This window comes from Pogonomyrmex barbatus, unplaced genomic scaffold, assembly GCF_055798465.1.
Source record: "Pogonomyrmex barbatus isolate J1 unplaced genomic scaffold, ASM5579846v1 scaffold3, whole genome shotgun sequence".
In the NCBI taxonomy this organism is placed as follows: domain Eukaryota; kingdom Metazoa; phylum Arthropoda; class Insecta; order Hymenoptera; family Formicidae; genus Pogonomyrmex; species Pogonomyrmex barbatus.
In genome coordinates, this window is record NW_028297127.1 from 22202051 (window position 1) to 22227357 (window position 25307).

The 25307-nt window shown below is 36.5% G+C and overlaps 1 protein-coding gene across 2 annotated transcripts in view; it reads right to left on the minus strand.

Annotated features, from left to right (window-relative positions):
* The window catches only part of Sol1 (CUB domain-containing protein Sol1), a 233314-nt gene that overhangs the window by 119781 nt on the left and 88226 nt on the right, over positions 1-25307 (minus strand). For both annotated transcript variants that reach the window (XM_011645907.3, XM_011645905.2), the window contains exons 5-6: positions 6180-6336; positions 4273-4332 (exon numbers count right to left, since the gene is read on the minus strand). In XM_011645907.3, coding sequence (XP_011644209.2) covers positions 4273-4332; positions 6180-6336 — 217 coding nt within the window. The remainder of the gene's footprint in view (positions 1-4272; positions 4333-6179; positions 6337-25307) is intronic.

The following is a 25307-nucleotide window of genomic DNA, read 5'->3' on the forward strand; positions in this document are numbered from 1 at the left end:
ATTTGTAAAATTTAAAAATTATATTTGGATATATATGTATAAAAAATTTGTTTCATTAAATTATTCTAAAACAATTATACAATTTTTACGAAACCGCCATTATTCGATGACAAGATCAAACAGATTCTCAAAAGTTTTTCAATCTTGGCTTAATATTAATAATTTCAAACGTTTTGGAATTTTTCCGCACAGTTTTCAATCGCGGGATTGTCGGTTCTGATTTCAAAATTCAAAGTTAAAAGGTCACTAACGGAATGAAATTAAGGAAGCTCAATACTGAATTAGGATGGAGTTCGAGGATTTATCAAGGATTAACTCCTGCACGCTGCAACTGCAAGTCCCCAGGCACCTCTCGTTTCCCCTTCGAGTCGACCTTCCAATCACCATTCTCAGCTCTAAGTCTTCGCGCAGAGAGAAACTTTATGTGGGTTAAGTAGAATTGCGGTCCACGCCGTATTCAAAGGATTTAAAGGTCAGATGTAATCGGCATACACAACGAGATTTAAAAGAGAGAATTCGCGAAAAAGAATGCTATCGCTGTCAAGTCGAGATCGTATTGCGGCAAAGTTAATTGCAACGAGCAACGAAATTCGTGCGTTAAATTCGTATAGCCGGCTTTAAATCCTTAACAAAGACCGATAGGAACGTAGTTTGGTAGAATTCGTCGTAAATATATCTCGGTAAAATATTCGTACGTATATACATATATAGCATTCGTAGCATTCGAAATATGAAGTTTACCAAGCTACGTATAAGAAACACGAGAGAGAGAAAGAGAGAGATCTCGACGTGAAATACGACGGCTCGAGAGTAAAATATATAGAACTCGCGCTCGAAAAAAAAATATTCCGATCTTCAACGCATACATAGTCCAAGTCCAGGCTTGTCGCGTTCTCAATGGGCACTAACCATCGGGGAAATCGAGGAGACAGGAGAATCTATGGCAGCCAGCTTGAAAGGATCGGTAGTCAAGCTCGCAGTATTACCGCTTGGCAGATTTATGCCAGTAATATCTGAAGCATTAGCAATTTGACGTATTGGCGATCGTAAAATTTGGAGTCGCGCGCAGGAAGAGGCTATCTCTCATTCATGGACTGATAATACATCAGATTTCGCGTCCCTTCGGGTCGGCGAGCGCGAATGTATCTGGTCTCCCATTGATTTGCATGCCGTAAGTACACGGAACATCGGCTTCCTGAGTACTCAAGAGCAGTACCGATCGCGCGGAAGATCCCTCCAGCTCACGAACGTTCCTCTCGCAGCGTAACGAGATATATCTAACGACCGCGATTATTCTCAGCACGCACATGGAACGCTCATAAAACGTAGGAAGTTCAATACGTATACAGCAGCGTTCAAATTACAAGCAAACTCGTCCGTTCGATCGATCGTTGACTCGCTCGCTCATTGGTCAACGTGAAAAACATTACTACGCAAACAAGCCTACCTCCTCTCTGAGTGAATATTATCGTTTCATTGAAAATTGAAATTAATATAAATATTCCTCTAAATGTATGATTATTTTTTACACATGTGATGTTTTTTTTTTTTTATATACTATATATGCCTCTGATAAACGGCTTCAGTGAAACGATAAATTTTCAGCCAATAATATGAGGAAAGAAAACTTATCCGCAAATAAATTATCTAATCGACATAACGTTTAAATAAAAAATCAAAAGCGATTATTTAAAGTGAGAAAACTTTTTTGTTTTACATTTTTTTTTAAATGTAATAACAATTTTGTACTTTTCAGTTTGCAAAGTCAATGTTCATGACAAATAACGATGCGTAGAGCGATCCTGTCTTACTGGTATCGGTGATTTTATATTCTTAGGGTTGATATTACTTCGTGTTGTATGTATTTTAATATGTATTTAATAAGTACTCATTGAGAAAAATTTTTGGAAGAGAAAAATTCTAAAGAACAAGAAGGGAACGCAGAACACATGAAACGACATGGGATCTCTCAAACTCTTTCAGAATCTCTCGCGTGTCGTTCATCGGCAACAGGAACAACATTTACGATGCGACGCCCATCGTCATTACTGTTCCTCGGCAAACACTCAAACGAAAGTTCGTTTGATTAGTTTAATGGTTCGTTTGGCTTTACTCCTCCCTGAGAGTGTCGAGTCTCTGTCTCGTCGCTACCCCGACCCAAATGTTTTACCTAGCCGGTCGAGCCAATCGACGCCGATTATCTATTCGTGTCGTCGCCTAGTCGATAAAATCCCCAGATAACGCGAAGTAACTTTTACGATTGCCGCGAATGCAGAGAGATTTTACTCGGAATTAATCCAGAGCAATTTGGAGGATTTGATTTTCCGCGAGTTACAGACACTCGGGGAAAGAGAACGACAGATCAGATAACGCTCATATACCGCGACGCATGTTCGCGCTGGTTAATTACAAGCGTCAATTACGGAATTGGATTTAAGAGCGGTAAATTTACAAAATTAAGACCGAGGGATGACTTTATCGCCCGCGTAAATCTCCATTGCGTGCCTAATCCATCTAGCGGCTATTGTTGGCGCGCCGACTGACGTACACAATTCGAGTTCTATCAAATACAACACAAGGCTGTATCGGGAGAGAAAGTTTTAAATAGAAAAGTTCCAGCCACGCTCGTGATTCTGACGCTCGTTACCGCGTCTCGTTAACTCTTAAACGTTAATAACTGAGAGGCGTCGTAATTCACAATTAGCGTAACGGAGATTCGCTATGTTCGCCTGACACAGATCTTTAAAACACACTTTACACACTTTGGAAAAAACAGTGAAAAGCAAAAGCAAAAATAATCTGTGAGAAAAGTGGCTCGTGTTTAAAACGTGTTAAGGACGGCACAAAAGTAGCTGGTACGACGTAGAGGTTCTCTCGTTGTTTATAGTTACATAACAGAAAAGCATTTGCTTCTATAACCTCCCGAGTTTCAAGCTTATAATCGATTCCAATAACTATTTCCCCTAAAATTTAAAAGAGAACATGCTTTTTCCTCTATATAAGTTCTTCTATATAAGAGTCTCATCTTTAATAAGATTGATTAATTAATTTAATAACATTTATTAAATAACTGATTTTATGTGTTTTATGCTTTTATTTCTGCTTTCCGATCAATATCAAAGAGATTAAATAACAATCATTCTGTTGAAACCAATAATATTTGTTATCAAAATTATAAAAACGTGTCCATTTTTAGCAGAATAATTCCAACTTGGATCAATTTTTTTCCGAAACTGCGCAAACGAATGCGCAATTACACTTTTAGTGAACGTATATGTGTATACGCGTAAGTACGCATAAGTGCGTCTTAAAGTTTTTAACAGCCCTGCGGCTTTCATTACGTGTCTCGTTCGAGTTGTAGGGTTATTAGTCCGGGAAGTGTAATAGAAGTTGTGAAGAGAAGATTTCAAACTTGCTGAAATATTCCGAATACACGTAGAAAGCACGACAAAATTCTTGATATTTTTTTCTAAAATCTAACGTCACATTACGACGTAAAATGTTGATGTGAAATATAAAGATCTAATTAAAAAGAGAAAAAAAAAATAAAACAAATCCTTAAAATGTGTTTCAATTGCTGAATAAAAATTAAAGCAATAAGAAAACCAGTAATACTTAAAGCTTATTTATCACATGAATGAAGAGCCAGCCAGACGTGTTCTCGTGTCTATGCTCCATTCGTGTCCTTCTGGACCTCTCTCTCTCTCTCTCTCTCTCTCTCTCTCTCTCTCTCTCTCTCTCTCTCTCGCGGTTTCGGTTACGCACTGTTTTCAACGCGCCGCACGGGCGACAGTTTTAAAGTTTTAAATCGACAGACCGTACCCCAATGCCAGCCGACGAGGTTTAATGGCGCATCTTTTACATAGACGAGGCAGCTCTGGTCATACTTGGTGAATTCGCGACTTTGATCCTTCTCGCTAAATCTCCTCAGCTTTTTCTCTTTCGCAACTTGCGGAACTCAATTTCTATCCGGGATATGCGAGAAACGTACGGCAAACTTTTCCCCACATCCGCACCGAACGTTGCTCCCCGCAAATCTATCAACTTCGGGATGTGCCGGAGGAAAAAATTTGTAAACCATTTATGGTAGAAAGAAATTTTAAAACAGTGCGCTTGGAAATGTGTCAGACAACAGATACAATCTTTAATTTATTGCCTTTCCTCGTTGCTCTCTTTCTCGTTTGATACAACGTACGTATCTCAAGTTTCTCGTATATACATTACGTTAGAAAATCAAAACTAAAAATATAATATATAACATATAACACTCACCTCAGATCTCCTTTTTGCAAAGAAATCTCTTCAAAGACCAAACGAATTCTCTCCTTCAATCTGAAATAAGTTTAACCAAGTTACTTTGCGTTTACGTTTTTTCCTAAATGAATACATTATAACGTCTTTACTCTTGTATGAACGCCATTGTGCCAAATGCTACATAACTCGCAATATTAAAGCTTGCATTTTTATGAATACGGAAATATTATTACATGCATTTTTCGCCCGCGAGCGGTACCGCGTAGCGGTACATGCGCGCGGTTTATCTTGTTCCCCGCGGTACTAATGAAACAAGATGGGCGGGAGCTGTAATTAATTTCGTTATAAGCGCACCTAGCGTATGAATTTGTTAAAACGACGACGGCGGTGGCGACTGCGGCAGCGCGACGACGGCACCGACGACTATGTGAACAATGTGACAGGATCAAATCTCTTTGCGAGAAAAGATTTATGGCTAAACGACAGAAGGTGCCTCTATAAAAAGGTTATAAAAAAAAAATTTATGTTTATTTTGGAAAGCAAAATTGAAATATACTCGTCCTTCCACTGCTACTCCTTCGCTGCATAATTTCTGCGTTTCTTCCATTCTGTGTTTCGTTCTCACGTGTAAATGATCATTGGAAGACTCGTTCGTAACGACGGCGTGGAACAAAGGCCATCGAGAACAGTGTGTAGTGCGTTAATATAGAGTGAGTGAATCATGAATACCTAGGATAGACTGCACGCGCGTATGTACGCATATATATATATATATATATATATATATATATACGTGTACGTATCCGTCGGCTTTATAGCGGCTGGCATAGCGGCCGGCGTTGCGCGTTGACATAACTGTTAGACATATAGGACTGCACACGCTACTTTGATACAATTACTGCAATTAAGCAGCGACCCACAATACTACGGAAATCACATCCGCGCATACTGGCCCGGCGCCGCGATTAAATTCATCACGATTGAGCGACGTTCTAACTCAACTCCGTTAACTATTTCCTTTGATCGCCGTACATCCATGGATCAGACATTCACGCAAATCGATGGGCCGTGCAACAATACGTGTAACGTGAATTATGATGTTGATATATGATGTTGATATACGCGGCGCAAAACGAGAAATATTAAGCGTACGTAATATATAGCTATTAAGCAGATACGTAAATTGTAACGTAAATATTTCAAAATAGATCGAGAGAGAAAATATTATAATTATTATCTTGCTCTGAATGACGTGAATTCCGGTAAATTAATATTACCGCTTGTTAGCGTTTTGCCGGTTAACATTGGATTGCGTGCGTTGCATTTTCATACACAAATCGCGGCGAGGTCTTAACCCCGGTGTGTTCGTGGTTCGTGGAGCCAGCTAGAGAATAGCAACGCTTCCTGCGAGGGATCATGCCAAGAACTTGCTGCTTTTTCCCTCCCCTAGCTGGGGCGCGGGTGCAGCTTTTATACCGCTATACTGCGAAACGGCTCGCGACAGAACGGAACGGACGTAAACTTTTGGCGGCCACGTAACAAGGAAACCGAGATGAGGAACGGCGAAAGTTGAGCCGGGTAGGAAGCCGGAAAATTTCTGCTGATGAAAGGAGCGCGATGATATCAAAATTTAGCATATCCAAAACGTGTACGTTTACCAAATTTTAGTTGTGCGAGTTGTGCGTTTTTTTTTCCGGATGCGAACAAATATGTTGAGTTCGATATGATCGAACGATGTACCCTCCGATACACTGGATTGGGTGTTAATGAACCGCGAGGCAGGATTATAGACTGTCGTCATTGAATCGCGCTAAGGCACTAGATATATGGCGACGGCGGAGATTAGCAGCGGAGATGCATTATACATGGATTAGAACCCCCGGAACTGAGCACGCGGGCGCCCAGGAGTAGGTCAGATTAGTTACCTTGCCCGGAAGAGGTAGGAGCACCGGATATTCTTCGGATAGGAGGACGGATACCGCGGCGAGTAAAATCGTCCGTATTGAGGCGTCGATTGCGAACTGACAAACTCGTGATCGCACATCGTGCCGGGCACCAACAGACCGTCTATCTCGAACAAACCTGAAACAAAAAGAAGATGAGGATCATGTTACAACGTCGTCGACTTTGCGATACGTCTACTTATCCCGACGATCCAATTTCAGTTGTCATTTTGTCAGATATCGCTCGCGTCCCGCGATTCTTTCCAGCTTGTTTAATCCATAGTTCCGTACAATTTGTGAAGATTGTGTAAATAAAAAAATTTATTAATTAAAAAATTTCTGACAATTCAAAAAGTAATTTTTTTTGGAAAAATAAAATATGTGGCGTTTTAATAATTAATACGATAATTCTGCAAATTAATAAAAATCTTGTTTTATGCGACTCATTTTTAATTATCTACAATTTCTCCGTAAAGATTATAGTTGAAAGATCTTTCTAATTGACCTCTCTATGATTTTTCTGTCGCTGTTTTTTAAAAGAGCTCTTGATAAACTACCGGAATACATGCAGAGCAAATCCTATTTAAAACTTGTCTCTCGCGGAAATGGAAGTCGAGATGAAATAAAATTAACGATCGCTAGCGTATCCTTAGAGCGTGCAAATATATCTACGGAATCCGTTACGTATCGATTAAACTAGTGGTGCGTCCCATACTCCTTTCAAAGGCGTTGCGATGGTAGAATGATTCGGTTATAACTGTATATCGTTACTTGCTTACGATTAACGAAAATGTATAACGGAATAATGCACAAAACCAAAGTTAATCCCAATTTCTTTTTTCTTTTTTCTTTTTTTTTTTTTTCAACCACCCGCCACCGTTTGCGCAACCACCCGCCTCGTTACTTTTTGCACAGTAGCTGCGCGTGTTTGAAAATAAAACCAAACAGCAACTATGTATAACGGATATTTGTGCAATAGCGATTCGGACTCGTACGTTCAGGATTATGTACAAATATCTAGAATACGCGGGTTAGCGTGATAACGACATCGGCAGGAAAATTCAGTGTCGACCGATTTTGTTAAAAGCGCAAGGAATTATCACCGTTCGTGTACGTACAAAGGATTCACAGTTCGTACCGTTTTTAAATTCTACGATTTCTACGGGGGTATGTACGGGCAATTACATCGCCAGCTCGCACAATTCAGAATACCCGTCGTCCTTTTGTGCTTGAAACAAAGGCCAGCGGAAAAAGCGGCAGTTTCCGAAAGATGAAAAAAAAAACGAATGGAGGTTAGAGAAGGTCACTAGTCACATCTATCTGCTAGTCGAGAGATTTCCGTAAGAGAAATGTCGAATTTCAGAATGAATTAATCGTTAACACGCCCATCGACATAGACCTATTATAAGTAATACAGAAGAGCAGTCTAGAAGGCAGTCTAGTATACGTTTGAATTGTACTCGATCAATTATCGTGATAAATGGAATTCCATTGGACTTTATGATATTCCAAGAACATAATTAGATTATGAAATAATGATCTGTCGACCTCCTCGAATATGCTATCGACATTTTCATTTAGATCCGACATTTAATATATATCAAGAACCAAAATGGAGAATAAGTATGATATAAAAGTAGATAATTTTTTTATAATAATAAAAGTCGCGGTTGTTATATCTTAATATATTTTATATTTCTTCTTCTATAACTTTTCTCTAGTTTTTTTTACAATTGTAAAATAATTGTATATAAATAAAATAACAAAAATACTTGTCATTAAGAATTAAGAGAAATTGAATTAATTAAATTTTTAATTTAATTACTATTAGCGCACTGCTCGTATAAAATAAAGTAGCTTAAATTTATCAAAGTGATTCTCTGGGGAAAGCAATTTTTATCATCGCCTTGTCGTTTCAAGTACATAATAAAACCCAAATGTAAAATAAAAATCATAAAGCAATTCCATCTATCATGCGACATTAATGAATTAATTTCAATGCATATAAGATGTGTATCTATCTACATTATATCTTTTATAAAAGATTTTGAATTTTCGCATAAGACTCGAGCTATTCTTCAAATCTTAAATACTAATAAAAATTATTCTTATTGTACTTAACTATACTATATTTTTCTATCCTAAACATTAATATAAAAATATCCATTAAAAATTCAGAGAATAAAACAAAAAATTAAACCATACCAATGATGCATATGTCATCCAATATTCAATTTATACATTTCATCGCGGCTGTGCTGATAGTTTCATAATTTGTCCGTTCTTTCAACGATAATATCAACGATCCGAACAAAGTACATAACTTTGCTTACTTTGTGGAAAAGTGCATTATTTCTTCTTTTCTTATCGTAAATTAGAACCTTTGATTAATTTCGTTCAGTTCTTCTTAAATACTCTTTTCTCTCTGCGTTCACGTTTTTCTTCTTCTCACCTTCTTGGGGTCCAGATGAACTATTTGAAGTTTAACGTTGGTGTATTCGAAGATAGAGCTGTATGATCGACTTCACATATACACACACATACACACATTTGTGCGTATAGGGTAACCTATCTCTCGCGCGGGGGGGGGGGGGGGTATCGTACGTGTACCGGACACTTGATGTCGTCTAGCTATCCGACGTCACGTTGCAGCTTGCGAGACAAGTATGGTTTACACGGAACAGCGAGAATAAAGATCAAAAAGAGAAGCTCAGAATTCGATTTTTTATAAAAGCTAAAAAATTGAGAAAACAACAATCAAAATGCACCTCTGAGAAACGTCCATGATTTCACACTTTTTTTTATTTTTGAGTTGACCTTACGGTTCTCCGACGAAATAAAACGAACAAACCGTACTAATTTCTCTTTCATTTTTAAATTTGTTTCCAATCTTCGATGAATCTTTATAAATCAAATTTGTAGACGACGAAACGCATGAGAATTGTACGTGTACAGCACACTTGATGACGTCGCTCGTCGCTCACAGCGTAGTGTCACGTTGCAGATTGTAAGAACGTTCTGTCTTGTTACGAACTGAAAGCTGAGTATTAGATGCAAGAAGAACGAGACATCATTGTCAAGACGACATATATCTATGACGCTTTTAATATTGGATAATTCATTAATTTTTCACCAAATCAGAACATAACGAAAAAATTCACAAATATTTTCTATCGCATTTGATAAAAATTAGACTCTACTTTTATATTTCTTTTATTAAATCTAAAGTATCGAGCCTATTTCATCAGTATTGTACGTGTAAGCATTATCGTAACATTAATCTATTGAAAAAAATAAATAAATAAATAAATAAAATATTTGCCATATGTAGTTGAAATTAACGGTATGATTTCTCAATGCACGTGTTTAATGCGGGCTATACTCTCGACACTGATTTATTTCAAATTTTTGCGTTATCGGGAAAAGCTGTGCATACGTTTGAATTATGAAACAGTTCCATTGGGATACAGTCCCAATTACGAGTCTAGTGGCGAGTCAAAACTCTTTCAAAGTCATATCTCACGTTGCCCTGAAATTACGATCACGCAGTTTTAAAATGTTGCGCTGTATGTTTAATTCTTTCATGTTTTTTTTTTTCTATTATTATTTTTCTACGTGTTACTGTGTACTTCGCTCATAAAATACTTCATAAAATATAGATTAAATATTCTTCTGCCAATTGCCAATGAGATTACGATTATTTTTTTCTGTGTTGTTTTTTTTTTTTTTTTTTTATTGTATTGTGATAAACGTAGCACCTTTTCATTTAACTATTTATAATCTGCATTTCTTCTAATTAATGAAACTCGTCCAAGAGTGATAAATTAAAATCCCACGGAAATACACGTCGATGTTGGCATCGTCGATATCCAATTTCCATACAGCGCACTTTTATTTCCCACGCGTGCACCCGCTAAGCTTCCGAGGGTGAAACGCCGCACCGACAGATCTTATCTGAATATTTTATAGACCAACCCGTGCCGGAGGTGACAGGCATAGCCCGGTGTCGATGCATAAAATTTCACATCACATCCTCGGTCATTCGCAGGTAGGACGGAAGACATAGATGGAAATAATAAAAAAAAAAAAAAAAAAAAAAAAAAAAGAATGAACGTATTCTCAGTGACGTTACGCCTCAACGCGTCGTTTGGGGGTTAAAATTTCTCGCTTGAGTCGTGTTGGAATTTGAGTTATGTTTCAAAGCTTCTGATGCACTCCAGTCGGGAAGTTACATCGCTCACTATGGTTGCGCGACAATTTTGCATAATCTTCTCTAATATATGTTAACAATGCAACCTCGACGACATACGTAAACGTCATCGTAAAACATCGGCTTAAAGTAATTTAGATAATATGCGAAACAAACATATAAATTTACATATAATTTTACAAGATAATTTTATAAAACATGACAGTAATTGCAATAAATTTTATAAAACATGACAGTAATTGCGATAAATTCCACAATTACGTCATATTTGATATTTTAACAAAAAGTCATATGACTAATAATTTCATATTTTCATAATTTCATTTTATTCTGGCAAATTATGAATAGAGTTGAGTTTATAATTTCATAAATGAAAAGACATGGAGAGATTGATATTCCATTGACGGTCTGCTGCAAAGGAATCAATAGCTCGCATTCATTTTCACTACAGCGCGCTGGAGGTTATGTATAACTTTTGAGATCTTACAGCTACTCTCGTTTCTCGTAATTCTCTTTAGTATCGTCTTTGCGCATCGTCTTCTTGATTTCTTTATGACCATGTGAAATCTTCCACGAACGTAGAGTCACTGCGCGGGCAAACGTAGATATACATAAAATATACACACACCAAATCTAGAAAACATGAGAGGCTTGCAGTTTCACGTTTTGCAAGTGTAGCCGCGTCGTGAAATTCATTACGAGTTTCCTAGGAAAATTACGAAGTATTCATCGCAATCGCTGATTCCGTTCGCGCGAGACCACGTCGCACCACCTTGGCTCTTTTTACAAGCCCCAAATATTCTATTGGACTTAACGAGGGTGGTGAAGCGCGACGTTTAAATGCTACCCGTAAGTAATTCCGCGCGAATAATTGGCTCTGGTTGCACAAAGAGTATACAACAAAATACTCGTATTTGTAGAAAAGATTCGGAAAAGTTTCTACTATTAAGAAAATAATATAAATAATAACTATATATAAGAGGTGTTTTCCAACATTGTTGCAAGGTTTATAGTCCTTGCGATAAAACAATAACTAAGAAATAACTAAGAAACAATAACTAAGAAAAAAAATAAAACTAAAAGTTGTCTTTTAAATTTTTTTATTTTTCGGAAAAACAGATAGAGACGACTACTGTCGCTCATAGAGCAAAGAATACTATCAGACAAAAAGGTAAACAAGAACACAAGTCGCGGTATCGAGCAAAGCTTGAGAGCGCTCTTGTAAACAACCCTCGCGCGGTTATCCCAATAATAACAGGTTAAAGTCACACGATCATATTTTAACTCTATATTGATTATAACCTTTTTATTGCATGTATAAACGGGCACATTAACAATTAACTGAAATTTTTATTTTATTCTGTTCATTTCAGATTTCGCACGTGTTTCGGATAACTCAGAAACGAATATTTAATCCATTTAATTTAAAATTTAATCATCAACGTACAAATGTTGAATTTCATTGTTCCAATGTTTAGATACGTATTTTTGTTGCAGCGCCATTAATATTTCTCAGCTTTTGCGTGTAAAACCAGAACGGAGCAGAGCAGAGTCGACTCTCTCTTTTTTATGTGTAGCTTGATGCAGCGCGCAGCAAAGCCAACAATTCTTATAAACCGTAGTTAAGTAATCCTATTTTATTGAGCTAATAAAGCGGCCTACTATGTAAAGAAGGCCTTGAGTGCACAATGTAGCTGTGTCTTGCTCTATGATGGCGTAAGAAAAAGCTGCTTGGCAGAGTGCAAACGCTTGCCCCGGATGATGGTCCCGTATCTTCATCTCACTCGACTATGTCGCATATAACAGCTCCACCAAACCTCTCTCAAAGCACGATATTTCTTCCTTTGACAGTCTCGAGCCTCTTATATACCATTCATATTTATCTTATGTTAGATGTATTTCTTCTCTCCTTCGGCTTTTCACTCTATTAGATTACAATTTGTATTTAAAATTAAAACGTAATTAAAAATAGCAATTTATAAATAAGAAAGAAATATATATATATATATATATATATATATAAAACTTGCTTATTAAAGTCCGCAAAATAATAGCATTATATGTTAAACTTATAATAGATATTCAAAAAGCAGACCTATATCTACAGATAATATCCCTTTTAAATTAATTTCAAATATCGCGTTACCTACTTTGTAATTATGCTCAAAGATCTAGCATACCGTGACGTAACAAGATTAAAGTAACGTAAAAGTGGCTTAAAATCTCGTTACTCGCCTGACACAGAAGAGAGACGCTCTAGATAAAAATAGAGCAAAGAGAATCCCTGATTGCGGTGACACCGAGAGGTCGTAGAATTATCCTCACATTGTTATCTTTCGGATAAAAAAATTTTCCATCGATCGATCGATCGATCGATCGACATCATTCCGTTGCGATCCTGCACGATGTACGGACTATGTACAATATCCGATACTCGACGACTGCTCCACAATAGAATTACAAAGAAAGCGGGGAACTCGATCTCTTTCTATCAGGAAGTAGCCGTTCTAAAGGAAAGAGAATTTCTCCGGACGGAAGTTACTGACAAGCGAATCGATACTCTGTTATCACTCTAAGGATGACTCGCTTTTAACTTCCATCAATTTTTCATTTTAATAAAGTCAATAAACGTGGAGATTTAAGATGTTGAAGAGATACGTAATTGTCACAGATTCTTTACATATATTTTAGTCGTTCCAATATTATATTATAGCATAATTAATAAAAAGAAAATATGCAAGTCTCTTATTAGCAGCATTTAAAATTAAATATATAAATATATAAATGTCACAAATGTGCATTAATTAATAATACATTAATAATACAAGTAGCTATAAAAACTTTATAATGAACTAATCAAAAAGATATGAAAATGATAATTAAAATAAGAATAAAATACGTTGACATGAAATAAGAATATATAAAACGCAATAAGTTAAAATAAATTCCAAAAAAAAAAGAGTTATTTGATATAAGATTATTACGTATAAAATCTCCATAAAAATAAATGTTTGTCTCCGTTTGTCAAATGTGTGATAGCGAGAGGAGACATTTTGCGGTAGAATATCGATGACAACGAGAAGATAGCATTTTCCGATCGATCTGCCTTCCCTTCGTCACCATTTCGCTTGTCCAACATCGATTCAATCCATTTGAACGTATAGACGATTGAATCTTGAAAGATTTCTCTTATCAACTGGAACAAGCGGGAAAATGTTATCTCGCTCGTGCGTTAGTATGCGCTCCGCCTTGTTTTTTTCCGAAACTTACTAAGCGAAAAATGTACGTAAAAATGCGAACAAAGTAATCTTTTATTCGTGCTTTGTCAACACCCATCGCCCAACAAAGGTCTGCTATTTCATCTTCATATATATTTCTCCGTTACCAAGGAATAAAAGCAGACACTTTCGCTTGACCCAGTTTTCTCAGCTTTGAACGAAAAAGGTACCGGTCGTGATGTCTGAGTTCTCTACACCTCGGGCGGAAAGAAGTCAACGTAATCGATACGCGGATGCTACGTTTTATTTCTCTAAGCGGATTGCATTCGGATTTTCGGGATTCATGGAGCAACGGAAAATGCCTCCTTTCTGCTGTGAATTGCTACTTTAAAAAAGTTGGCAGACTTTACAAATCTAAATTACACTGCCTGAATATTCAATATTTCGTTATTACCAACGTAACCATGTTAAAATGTACCATCAGTTTTTATTTCAAACTTTGTTCCTTTTTATAAAAAAAAAGTTCAATAACATGTTTTTAGTTTACAATTCGTTATGTTTTTCATCTTTTTCTTTCTCAAATTTAATTACTTCTAAAATGACACTAAACACTAAAACGGAATAATATGCAACTTGAAGTGGAATATGTTCCACTTTAATGTTTATCAACTTTTATCACTACAAAGGTAGCAACTTCGTGCGCTAATTCTACTTGTACTCGAAACAAAGACCTGAAAGTTTGAAATTTGGTCTATTTGATACGGTCAGTTTCTCTATACTGCTCAAGAAAATAGTGCTAGAGAAAAGGACTTGTGCCATTTTGAGAGATGTAAACGTATTCTTTTCTATTTGTTGCGGACATTCGCTTTTGAGATGTAGTAAGTGAAATAAAAATATTCGTTTAATTTCCACATCTCTTGAAAAATTTTTGTTTGACACTGTAAATGCGCATATATCTCAACAAGAGCAGTCGCTATTTTTCTTCTTATTCTTTCTGTCAAGTACATAATCGTCGTCTTAATTCTCCACGATCGGATCAGGATTACAAGTTTAAACTGCAAAAAAACGAAGTAGAATCCTCTATGTGTGTAGCGTCCCTATAATCGGATTACTGTCACAGTCGGCTTTCGATCATTGAAAAGAAACCATCTACTCGCTTTTATGGCATTGGCCCTACTAGTGAAAGGAACAGAAATCAAGTTCTTGCGTGTTCTTTCTCTTATTAAATTTTAAATTATCTGTGTCTGTACGTGATATGCCTGTATCTCTTGTATCTTATCCATTTTTCATTTAATTAAATAAAATGTAACTTGAGAGCTTAGTTTTGTATATATATTTCGTGCCTGTGAGAACGTTTGGCAACATTTTTTAAATTACAGAGAGAAATTGTATTTTGATAATTATAGAAATTAATGAGAAATTTTGTATTTTTTTTTATAAATATATAAAATATAACTGTAATACAGCTTTAAACGTTCATAAATTTTACTGTCGATATAAATATAAATTTCTGATAAAAAAAAAAACATTTAGACACTGCGATTGTCAAGAAATTTTAATTAATCAAACAAATCTAATTACAAACTTCGAGCTTTGCTTCCTTTATAATCTTCCTTTATAATCAATACGCGACAAAAGGAACATTTTTTTTCTTTAATCAGTCCGCGATAGAACTATACGCGCGATGGATAAACATCTGAGCAAGGTTGCAATTTGAAATCCTGATAGGAATAAAAGGCGAGGTATTTTCTTCTCCAGTAATCAATAGGCATTCTCGTTCACGGATTAAAAGTGGTATGTAATTTCTTTCTTGTATTCGGGAAGAAAGGATCGTAATTTCCCTTACGCATGCCGCGTCGCAGCCTTCAATTTACACTACAAAAAAAATGTACTGCAATGAGACGCTCTCGAAAAATCTGAAAAAAAAAAAACGAGTATGCACGGCACAACTAAAGAAGTGAAACGAGCAATGTTGACTCATCCCCGGAAAAAGGGATGATACCTTGCCTGCAACGGATGAAAAACGTTGTGCATTCATCCACGGCACCGTTGAGATGCACAAGACGCATCGTGGTACATATATGTCGTATATTAAGCGAAGTTATTAATTTCGCGGTCACTGAGTGCGTTTTTCTTCCACAATTAGTCTGGTACCTTTATTTCGGAGAGTTTCAAGTTTCCATTTTATAATTGTGGTGCGGTTCCAAACCGTTACTTGGAGACACAGCGGTGGTTTTTTTCCCCTTTTCACACGGTCGCGATTCAAGCGAAACCGTACGGCATTTTAAACGGCGTTCACGACGCGCGAACTCTTTCGTTTCGATTATTTTAAAATTATATAGCAGACACAAACTTTACGATATTGCACTTTGTACTTTGAGTGATATACCTTGGCAATATACCGGATGAGCCTTAAACCGTTACTATTTTACAAAGTACGGTATTCCGGTGGAAAAAAATTTTGATGAAGAAAGTTTTTCTCAATATACATTACACGACCTACGTTATTAAAATTTATATTAACGCTGTGGCATAAAGCAACATTGATAAAAAGCCACTAATTAATATGGAGCAATATTTAATAACGAAAATTAGAAAATAAAAAATTTGTCACAAAACGATAAATGCTAAGTACATAAAAGTATATAAAAAATATTAAATTGGTATGTCATGAATATTAATCCGTATCATTTATAATAACAAATTAATAACAAAACAACATTCTTCAAATAAGTTAACGGTATATATATATATATATATATATATATATATATATATATTTTAATGATAGCTTCATTCATATTTATTAAACGTTTTATATTAATTAGATTTAATTAGATTCCATTATTTAATTCATTTCCCATCAATTTATTATACTTGATTAAGTCTATCGATACGTTTAGCTATACAAATTCGCAAATTCGCGCATTTAATGATATACACAATGATATTATAATAGGCGATAATTATCACGCACAAAAGTATAAATAATATTAGAATTGATAAATTTATGATGCAATGTATATCGCCGAAATCGTTCAATTTATCACGAAAATTACAAAATATTGTCTAACTCGCTACACGCTTGCTCGATCTATATGAAGTTATATAGCTATAGATATATCTATGCAAAGAAGTCGAGAAACCTGGTCTTTGTCCGATCTCGACGTTTCCCGTAGGATAAATTGCCGCAAGAGTTTCCGTCAGTAAACTCGGGCAAATAATACCAACATGGCTACCACGCGATAGCTCGCGAGACAATAATTAAGGAGAGTTATTGCCGGTCACGGCTAGACGAATACGCGCTAGTTGATATTCGCACAACTCGCACACCTTTGGGTTATTGCTCGCCGCGGATGGTGTTCCCACGGGCAAAGGAAGTGTAACACACTTTTATCATCTAAAATTCACAGGCTCAAACAGTCGCGTGTAAAACGTTAAATATGACATAAAGCAGAGCCGTGAATATAAACCGAGCTAGTCCGTGCGCGGCCTTAAACTCGTGTCCTCGACACGGATTATGGAGAACGCTCGCCTGTTTGCGAAGGCTAAAGAAAATGCTTCTTTCGACGCTTAAGCGGAATATAAATTGGCGGAAAAATGGGTTGCGAGGCGCGGCATGGACAGGAAAGATGGAAAGACGCGCAAAAGAGGGGAGAAAAAAAAAAATAGCGAGTGAGATCTGGCGGCATCTCGATAGCAGCGATCTCTCGATCGTCTATAGACGCTATAGACACTACGAACTTCTTAAATTTTATGCGCATTAGCGGTATAAAAGTATAAAACGTCGAAAACGTAAGAGCACGACGAAGAACGCATTATCACAGTTCGATACGAGTCTCGTCGGCGATATATATTCGCACGCTTTTATTCTTCGTGACGGAACGAAGCTTGTCGGATATCGTCATTTATACCGAGCCACGCTATCTGGGAGGTGCCAGCTATGGTAGCTATCGGAACTTATACACGATAAGCGGGATAATTACGCCCAAGCCTGATAATGGAATAACAGTGCGCCTGCTTTTACGGTAAATAACGCGAATGGCTTCGGCGCGGCGAGTGCAGGCGAGCTGTCCTCGTAGTCGGGGCGTAATTGTAATTTGCATTGTTTAAAAGCAGTTAAATAGCGGCCGTTTACTATCGATCGACATTATTCAGAGTGCCGAAAGTATCGCGTACGTTTACGACCACCTCCATATGTTCGCACGAGCGCATTTGCGGATACGTGATATCCATTATGATCGAAATTGCTGTCCGCTAAATGTTGACGAAACTGTACAGGCCAGTGAAGTTTTAGAACAAGCGGTTAGTCCATATCAAACTTGGTTAAATATTAGTTTTAGAGTAGCTGCTGTTTATATTCTACAACTGGATATCATTATTTACCGTAAATGTACATGTTAATAAAATTCTCAATATTGAATTATCAATTTAATTAAATAGTCAATTTGATATTAAATTGGAAAATTTCTATACTGCAAAATAGAAATTAAAGCAAAGATTTTTTTTTTTTTTTTTTACTTTCTACATGTATCACGTAGTAAATCAATATGCATCAAGTATCAATGGCCAACAATTTAATGTGCTTCAAAATATCGAAAGTATTGGACACGCTTCTTTAAATCTCTCTTTCGAATGGTATCTACCTAACTGTGCAATTTCGTCGACATTTTTCGTAAAACAGATCAGCCTGCGTGCATGTTTATTCGAAGCTTGCACAAAGACGCTTTGGGACGTCGTTGTAAACTACAATTGCAATGTGCTCAATATTTTTATTGGGTCCAAAGCACATCCGTCCGTACTCCCGTGGACGCTATTTGAGAAGCGTATAGACGTTACGAACGCGTGTTACGTACACGTGCACGATTGCGTGCACACAGCAATCATAGTTTTGCACGGAGGTCAATATGGGACAAATATCGACAGCTGTAATATATATCGCGACGTGAGTTGACACACAGATATCGTTCGGTGCGAACGCGAGTACAAGTGTCGATATTGATCTGTCTCTCGCTTGTTGTTAACGTAATTGTTAATCTACTCTTGAAGTCCATAAAAGTCCATAAAAGTAATAGAATCTTCTGGAATGTCAATAAAATTAAAGAGTATATTCGTAGTTTAACAGCGCACAGTAGTTTGCGTTTTCTACCGGTGCAATATCTCGTCGCAAAATATCTCGATGGTCTACCGATCTCGTCACTAAGCAACGGGGTCAGTATTAACTCTGTGATTTTACGTGAACAATATTCATTGTGTCATAAGACAATGTGGTATTATAAAGTCGTGCGCGAGTCTAAATGAGCATACCGTTCTAGGGACGGACCGTGGATCATCGTTGCAAACGTGAATGATGGCGGTTTCATCACTGTCGCGCTAAATAATCCCAACTGGTACTCGAATAAGCATCTATAAAATATTATATGTTGCAATGGTTCAGAAAAATTTTTCGATGCGATCAATAACCTTTACATGTAAAAAAAATGTCTATATATTAAAATATAATATTGGAATATTGACACGCCTATAATAGTAATATAACGTTTAATCCAAAAATAGTTGATAAAATTAAATCTTGAGCTTTTTAAATTTTAAATGTGTCTCTTTAATATCGTATTCAATATGCCACGCTAGTCCATGTCACTTTATTGTGTTGGAGAAGGGAACGAAACACTTGATATTCTATTCGATTTAATTTACGAACGCTCTAACTTACTTCAAACGAGAGAGAGAGAGAGAGAGAGAGAGAGAGAGAGAGAGAGAGAGAGGATTATAATGAAATCACGTTTAATGAACATCAATGACCGAACATCGAGATGTCGATAGCATCGTTGACGGGCTCTGTCGTCGAATTTCGAGTGTGCGGCTTAAGATCTCTCTAGGGTAAAGTTCTGAACTACACAAAGGATTTCTCCTATCCATAGGGATATATCCATCCTAAAGCCCTAAATGGGCTTTCCCGCCGACTGGTCCTTCCTTATCGCAGACAATTGATAATAGGCCCGTTCTTGCTACCACCATTCGAACCTTCGAGCATCTCCAAACGCGAATCCAACGAAATCCCCGAAATTTATCGTCCCTTCTAACTGTTCGAACCATTCCTATGTACGGACATTAGGTGGTACGGTATCTTGGACGGCAGTAAAGCGTCTTGAAATCTAACGAACTTTCGCAATTTTCTATCGTCCATACTTTTTAAGGCATCACAGCAACATTGTAATCTAATGAAATATCATTCCTTTAAATTTTGTTCTATAAAATTAACAAATACTAGTAAAAAATTATTTCGAATATCCGGAATGTATTTTTGTCATTATTATTCGTCACAAATTTCCGTTGTGAAAATTCATATTTTTCCCATATTTTTTAAAAACATAATAAAATCAATAAAAATAACATTTCATAAATTATATGAAATTTTTAATAATTAATTAATAAATCAACTAGATAATAATTCATCAATTTAGATATAATATTGTCTAATTTTTATTTTTACTGCTTATTTTTACTAAAACATAATAAATTTTCGGAGTTCTCTCTCGAGAGGCTATTTTCTTCTAAAATTTCACAATTTTCTTAATAAGTCCACCAAATTTCCCTTGAGAATGGTTAAGAATCTGCTGGCACTCTGATTAGCAAATTTCGAAATTTCAAGTTAGAATAAGCGCAGACGTATGTTGTACAAATCGCAATTTTTTTTTTTATATTTTGTCTAAATCTTTTCATTTTTTATTAAACATATAGGTTACGAGATATATGTTATCATATCTCAAATTTCCCTTTAATTTTCATTTAAAATTAATATATTCATTTTATAACTGAAAACAAATACAATAATCCTCTAAAAAAGAACTGTATAAAGCGCAGCTATTCGTATTCCAGGGTATTTTAAATCCAACTTTTGCAATTTACGATCGTGCATTTTCTGTGGGAAAATCGTACGTTTTTTTGCAATCCGGTAATGTTTCCTTCGAGAATAGTTTAAGACTTTTACCCTAACGTCCCGACTAAGTTCGATTTCCGAACTTTGAAGTATCCTCCGAACAATCCGAACGATACTCTCATTCCAGTATAAATGATTCCCGTTTCTCCTTTTATGCGAAATAAACTGGCCACTAAATTTAAATGGAACCCATCTTGATATCGATTCGTTCAGTCTATGATTTTATCTTTTTTTTATCGATAATCTTATTCTCCAGAATTCGATTATCACGTATCTAAGAAAATATTTTAAATTCTTTAAATCGGTAACGCGCGATGAACTTTCGTGGATGTAAAGATTTCATTTTAGATGAAATGTAACGTAATTAAACGCACTTGAATATAAAAGTACGAGAAATCTTATAAACAAATTAAAAAGGACTTTTTAAATCAGATCTTTAATTTTTTAATTATTATCTTATTATCTATGACTTATACGCATAATTTAATACGTATATTGAAGAAGATTAGAACGGTTTGCTTAAGCATTGTGTCGTTTCAGTCTTAATCCCTCAGGAGAATTGCTACGGCATCTTTATTAACGTGTTTCTCCACAATATTCTCGCTTTTGTGGAGTTCCTTTTATTTTCATTCCCTCACAAGATTCTTATCCTTTTCCGCCTTTTCTCGCAGCGCCTTTGTTTGCAGTCTTCTTTACATAATTCCTTTTTTCTTTACAAAAATTTAATTTTCTTCTGCTCTGTGTTCTTATTTGTCTGTGCTAACAGTATCTTGCAATTGAAAAACATCAGGAAATCTTCTTCCTCATTAATCAGTATTTGTGTTTTCTATCTTAAACATTTTCATATTTTCGCTAATAGAGTTGTATCTCCCAAGACATTTCTGCAGATATATTAAGATATCTTTTCTTACATCATTAAACGTAACAAATAACATATTCTCATGAGGGTATCTTGTGCTTTATTGCCTTAAGGTCCGAGAGAAAGGTAGAGTTCGTTAGAGACGGTATATGTTTGTGATTCAGTCCGTACTGTGCCACGGTGACGACGGTATTTGCACACATATAATTATTCAGATTTGACATAATAGAATTTGGAACTGGAATGTTACTTTGCGAGCATACACCTTTACTCCACGATATTTGCGTGTTAAATTCATAAAGAGAGAATATAAATTAAATCCTAAAGATCATCAACATAACATGTGAATGTTAGAAATGTTTGCACTGGCTGCATCACTCTCGTTTAACATCCTGCCCATTTGAGCTTCAAAAGCATTACCATTGTATTAAATAAGAGGCATAAGAGGCGTAAATCAACAAGATATTACTATTGTATGTACATAACGCACTTGTGTGGGAGTTGTGGGACTTGTGTAGCACATATTGCACTTTACGCGTTATCCATAAGTTACTTCTCGATATATCGTATACAATTTTTCTGCGACGGAGACACGGCCCTCTAGAAAAGAGATTCTCCCTTAGAACAAGTTTTGCGGAGTTCTTTTTGAAAGGGTGCCGAGTATAATAAATTTACCGGGCGAGTTATTTAGAGCGATCGATGTAGAAAGTGCCGACGTGCTAGTTCCCCACGACGCGGAAGATATGTCTTGCTGCTCTTTCGCCTGTACGCTTTGAAAAATGGAAGTCTTCGCAGCGATTGTCACCGTTTGCTCTACGGACAAGCGTTTTCATTTTGGTGCTAGCAGATTGTTCTCACATACCAAATGTGCTATGTTTTGCGAATCAAATTCCATACGTAAAGTTCCATATAAGACATAAACTATAAATTAGCCGCGAAATAAAAACTACGAGTATAAAATTCATCGTGTTACTTCGCAATTATTAAAATATATTTATAACATATTTAATATATATATATATATATATATATAAAATATTAAATATTTAAAATATATGGAAATTATGTATATATTAACAATTTATGGGCCAATATTTTACGCGACTAGGCAATAGAATTACTCAATATTTACTTATAAAATGAATAAATTGTCAGAGATTAAAAAATAATAATTAAATTTTCATTTAAATTATAAAATGAAGGGAAAATTATAATAAATCTTTTACCATCAAATTGCTACGTCGTATAATCCACATTGTTATATAAAAATTAATTAATATATATATATGAAATAAGTAAATAATTCTCGATGTTTTTGTTGATAATCTATGCAGTAATATCAAAATATCCAATACGTAACAATAACGTAAATTTGCTTAATTATGGGCGTTACATTGTCGATTAAAATATTTTAAATATTATATATTCTATTGATTAATTAAATGATATGAATAGGTATTTATAAATTTTATAAATACACGTTTATACGCTGTTATCGTTAATTATATTCTCGCATCATACGTTATGTTATCATTAGACTACCACACGCTATTCGAATAATTAAGTAATCTATGCTTTACGTGACGTATCGATTTGATCAGCGTCATGCCAATAGTACCGAAAGAGGGCAAGCATCAATTCGCTTAGATAAAGTCGGTCGCATCTGCACGTAAAGTCGCTAGAACTTGAGGATCTCCCAATGCACGAGGTCGTTACGTCAGAGACCGAGTGGATCGCGTATTATGGTATAAAGTACGAGGAAGCCAATTGCCAACTTCACTCGGATTACTACGGATCTAATAATTAAAACGTGTTTCTCGTAGCCCGAAACTCTCTCAAATTGTTACTTTGCCAGTCAAACACTTCTTCGCAACAAAATTCTTTAATAATCGCTTCAATTTGTTTCGCTTTATTTGAATATCGCTACGGCTTCTCCGAGGCTCATCCAAAATAAATACATTTGCGGCGGGCAAATAAATCATAACTGTTTACGCATCGAGCATCGAATTAACATGCATAGTTAATAAATCATTTCTGTAAATCCGTCCGGCTAACGTCCGTGTTAACGAACGGATACGAGCGCTAACGACGCGCGTTTTGTATTTCGGCGAGCTGTGACGGCGGCCGCGCGTCCGGCCATCCTATATTTCTCTCCCCTCGAGTTAAATGCAAACAAACCGGCTCCCATTTTTCCACGGAGAAATAACTCTCCCTTCGCGCCGGGCTATGTCTCCCGCGTTGCTCGATGGCATCGATTAATCGTACAGGCTTGTCGCGCGCACGTGTACGTTTGCAACTAATGTAGTAACTGCACTGCGCAAACAAAATTCATCGCTCTCCTAGCGTGACCATTAACGATTCGTCGCGCCATTTTATTATCGAAGCGCTATAATATCGCCCATTTTTCCTCTCGTATGTACGCGCCCTCGACAAAGATAAGCCGTCCGTTTGATATATTTTACATATATATTTTACACGTTTTATGATCTAATCACTCTGTTTCGCGCTTGTGTATGCAAGTTTAAAAGAATTGCGCGTCAACGCGATAAACGAGAGTGCAGTTTCGAAGTGACGGGAAGAAGCGCGCCACGCTCCTCTCTCTCTCTCTCTCTCTCTCTCTCTCTCTCTCTCTCTCTCTCTCTCTCTCTCCCTCTTCTATCTCTCTCGAGACGAATTTTCCGAATCAATCTTTGCCACGGATCGGAAATACGCTAAAGCCGCTTGTTCGCGCGCAAACAGAAATCTTCTGATTCCATCGGCATTGGACGCGGGCGCGAGCGGAAGAACGTAAGCTCCCCGGGATTCTTCAAAGAATTTCGTGCTACAACACCGGCTCGCAGATAGATTTTAATGGGCTTGGTACGCCGGACACGTAGTCACTTTGCGCCGGTGGTACCCTGGGCGGGCCCCAGTAACGCATTCCCTGTATGCCCGTGGGTGTACCCACGTGTGATATACAGGCGCACGTATACAAACACTTAGCCGCCACTTGCGAACCGCATGCTGGTACCGACCAACGCGACCCGTGATCAATCCATGGGCATGGCCGAGCACGCGCGAGTGCATCGTAATTTCGTCATTTAGACATTTAGGCATTTTGAGAAATGGAAAAAAAAACCTTTCGGCTTTCTACTTTCTACTTTCGTGCAAGAAACAGATTTGCGATTTAATCTCTTCTTCCTTTCTCTTAGGAGAATTTGACTTAGGTCAAATATGAATTGCGCGATGAATGAAATGTATATGAATAAAAGTATAAAATAAAAATAAAGAAGCTTTCGATTATTCTTCCGAGTGAACAGCGCACAAATTGCCGCGGCAAAACGCTCGAAACGGTCGAACGCGCGAATGTGTGAACGCCATGAATGTCAAGATGATTTACAATGTTCTGGGTGGGTCCTCCTATGGAAACAGCGCGGCAAATCTTTCTGCATTAGCTGTTTTCTTGCAGAATTAATCTTGTAGTTCAATCTTTCTTCTTCATCTCGTCACCTGCTCTCTTCTTCTTAAGTTAATCTTATTACGTAAGTTATTTTCCGCAAGAATGACGATGTGAATTTTCAAGATTATTACCCAGCCTAATATTAGGAATATAATCTGACGCATCGACTTAAAGTCGAAGCGACGAAGTGAAGCGACGAGCGAAGAGAGCAATCATGTGTTTTGTCACATTCTAATTTATACCTCATCTTAAAAGAACAGATTCCGACAATTTTTTACGTTTTTCGTTTATTCGTTTATTTCCAGAGAATTATTATTATAATATATTCTCGGAATTATTCGATAATATTATTCAGCCAAATCTTCTCTATTTCAGAATCAGTTGCAGTGGACACATATATACATATTTGTGCGCGCGTTTGTAAATTCCATATGTAAAATAAAT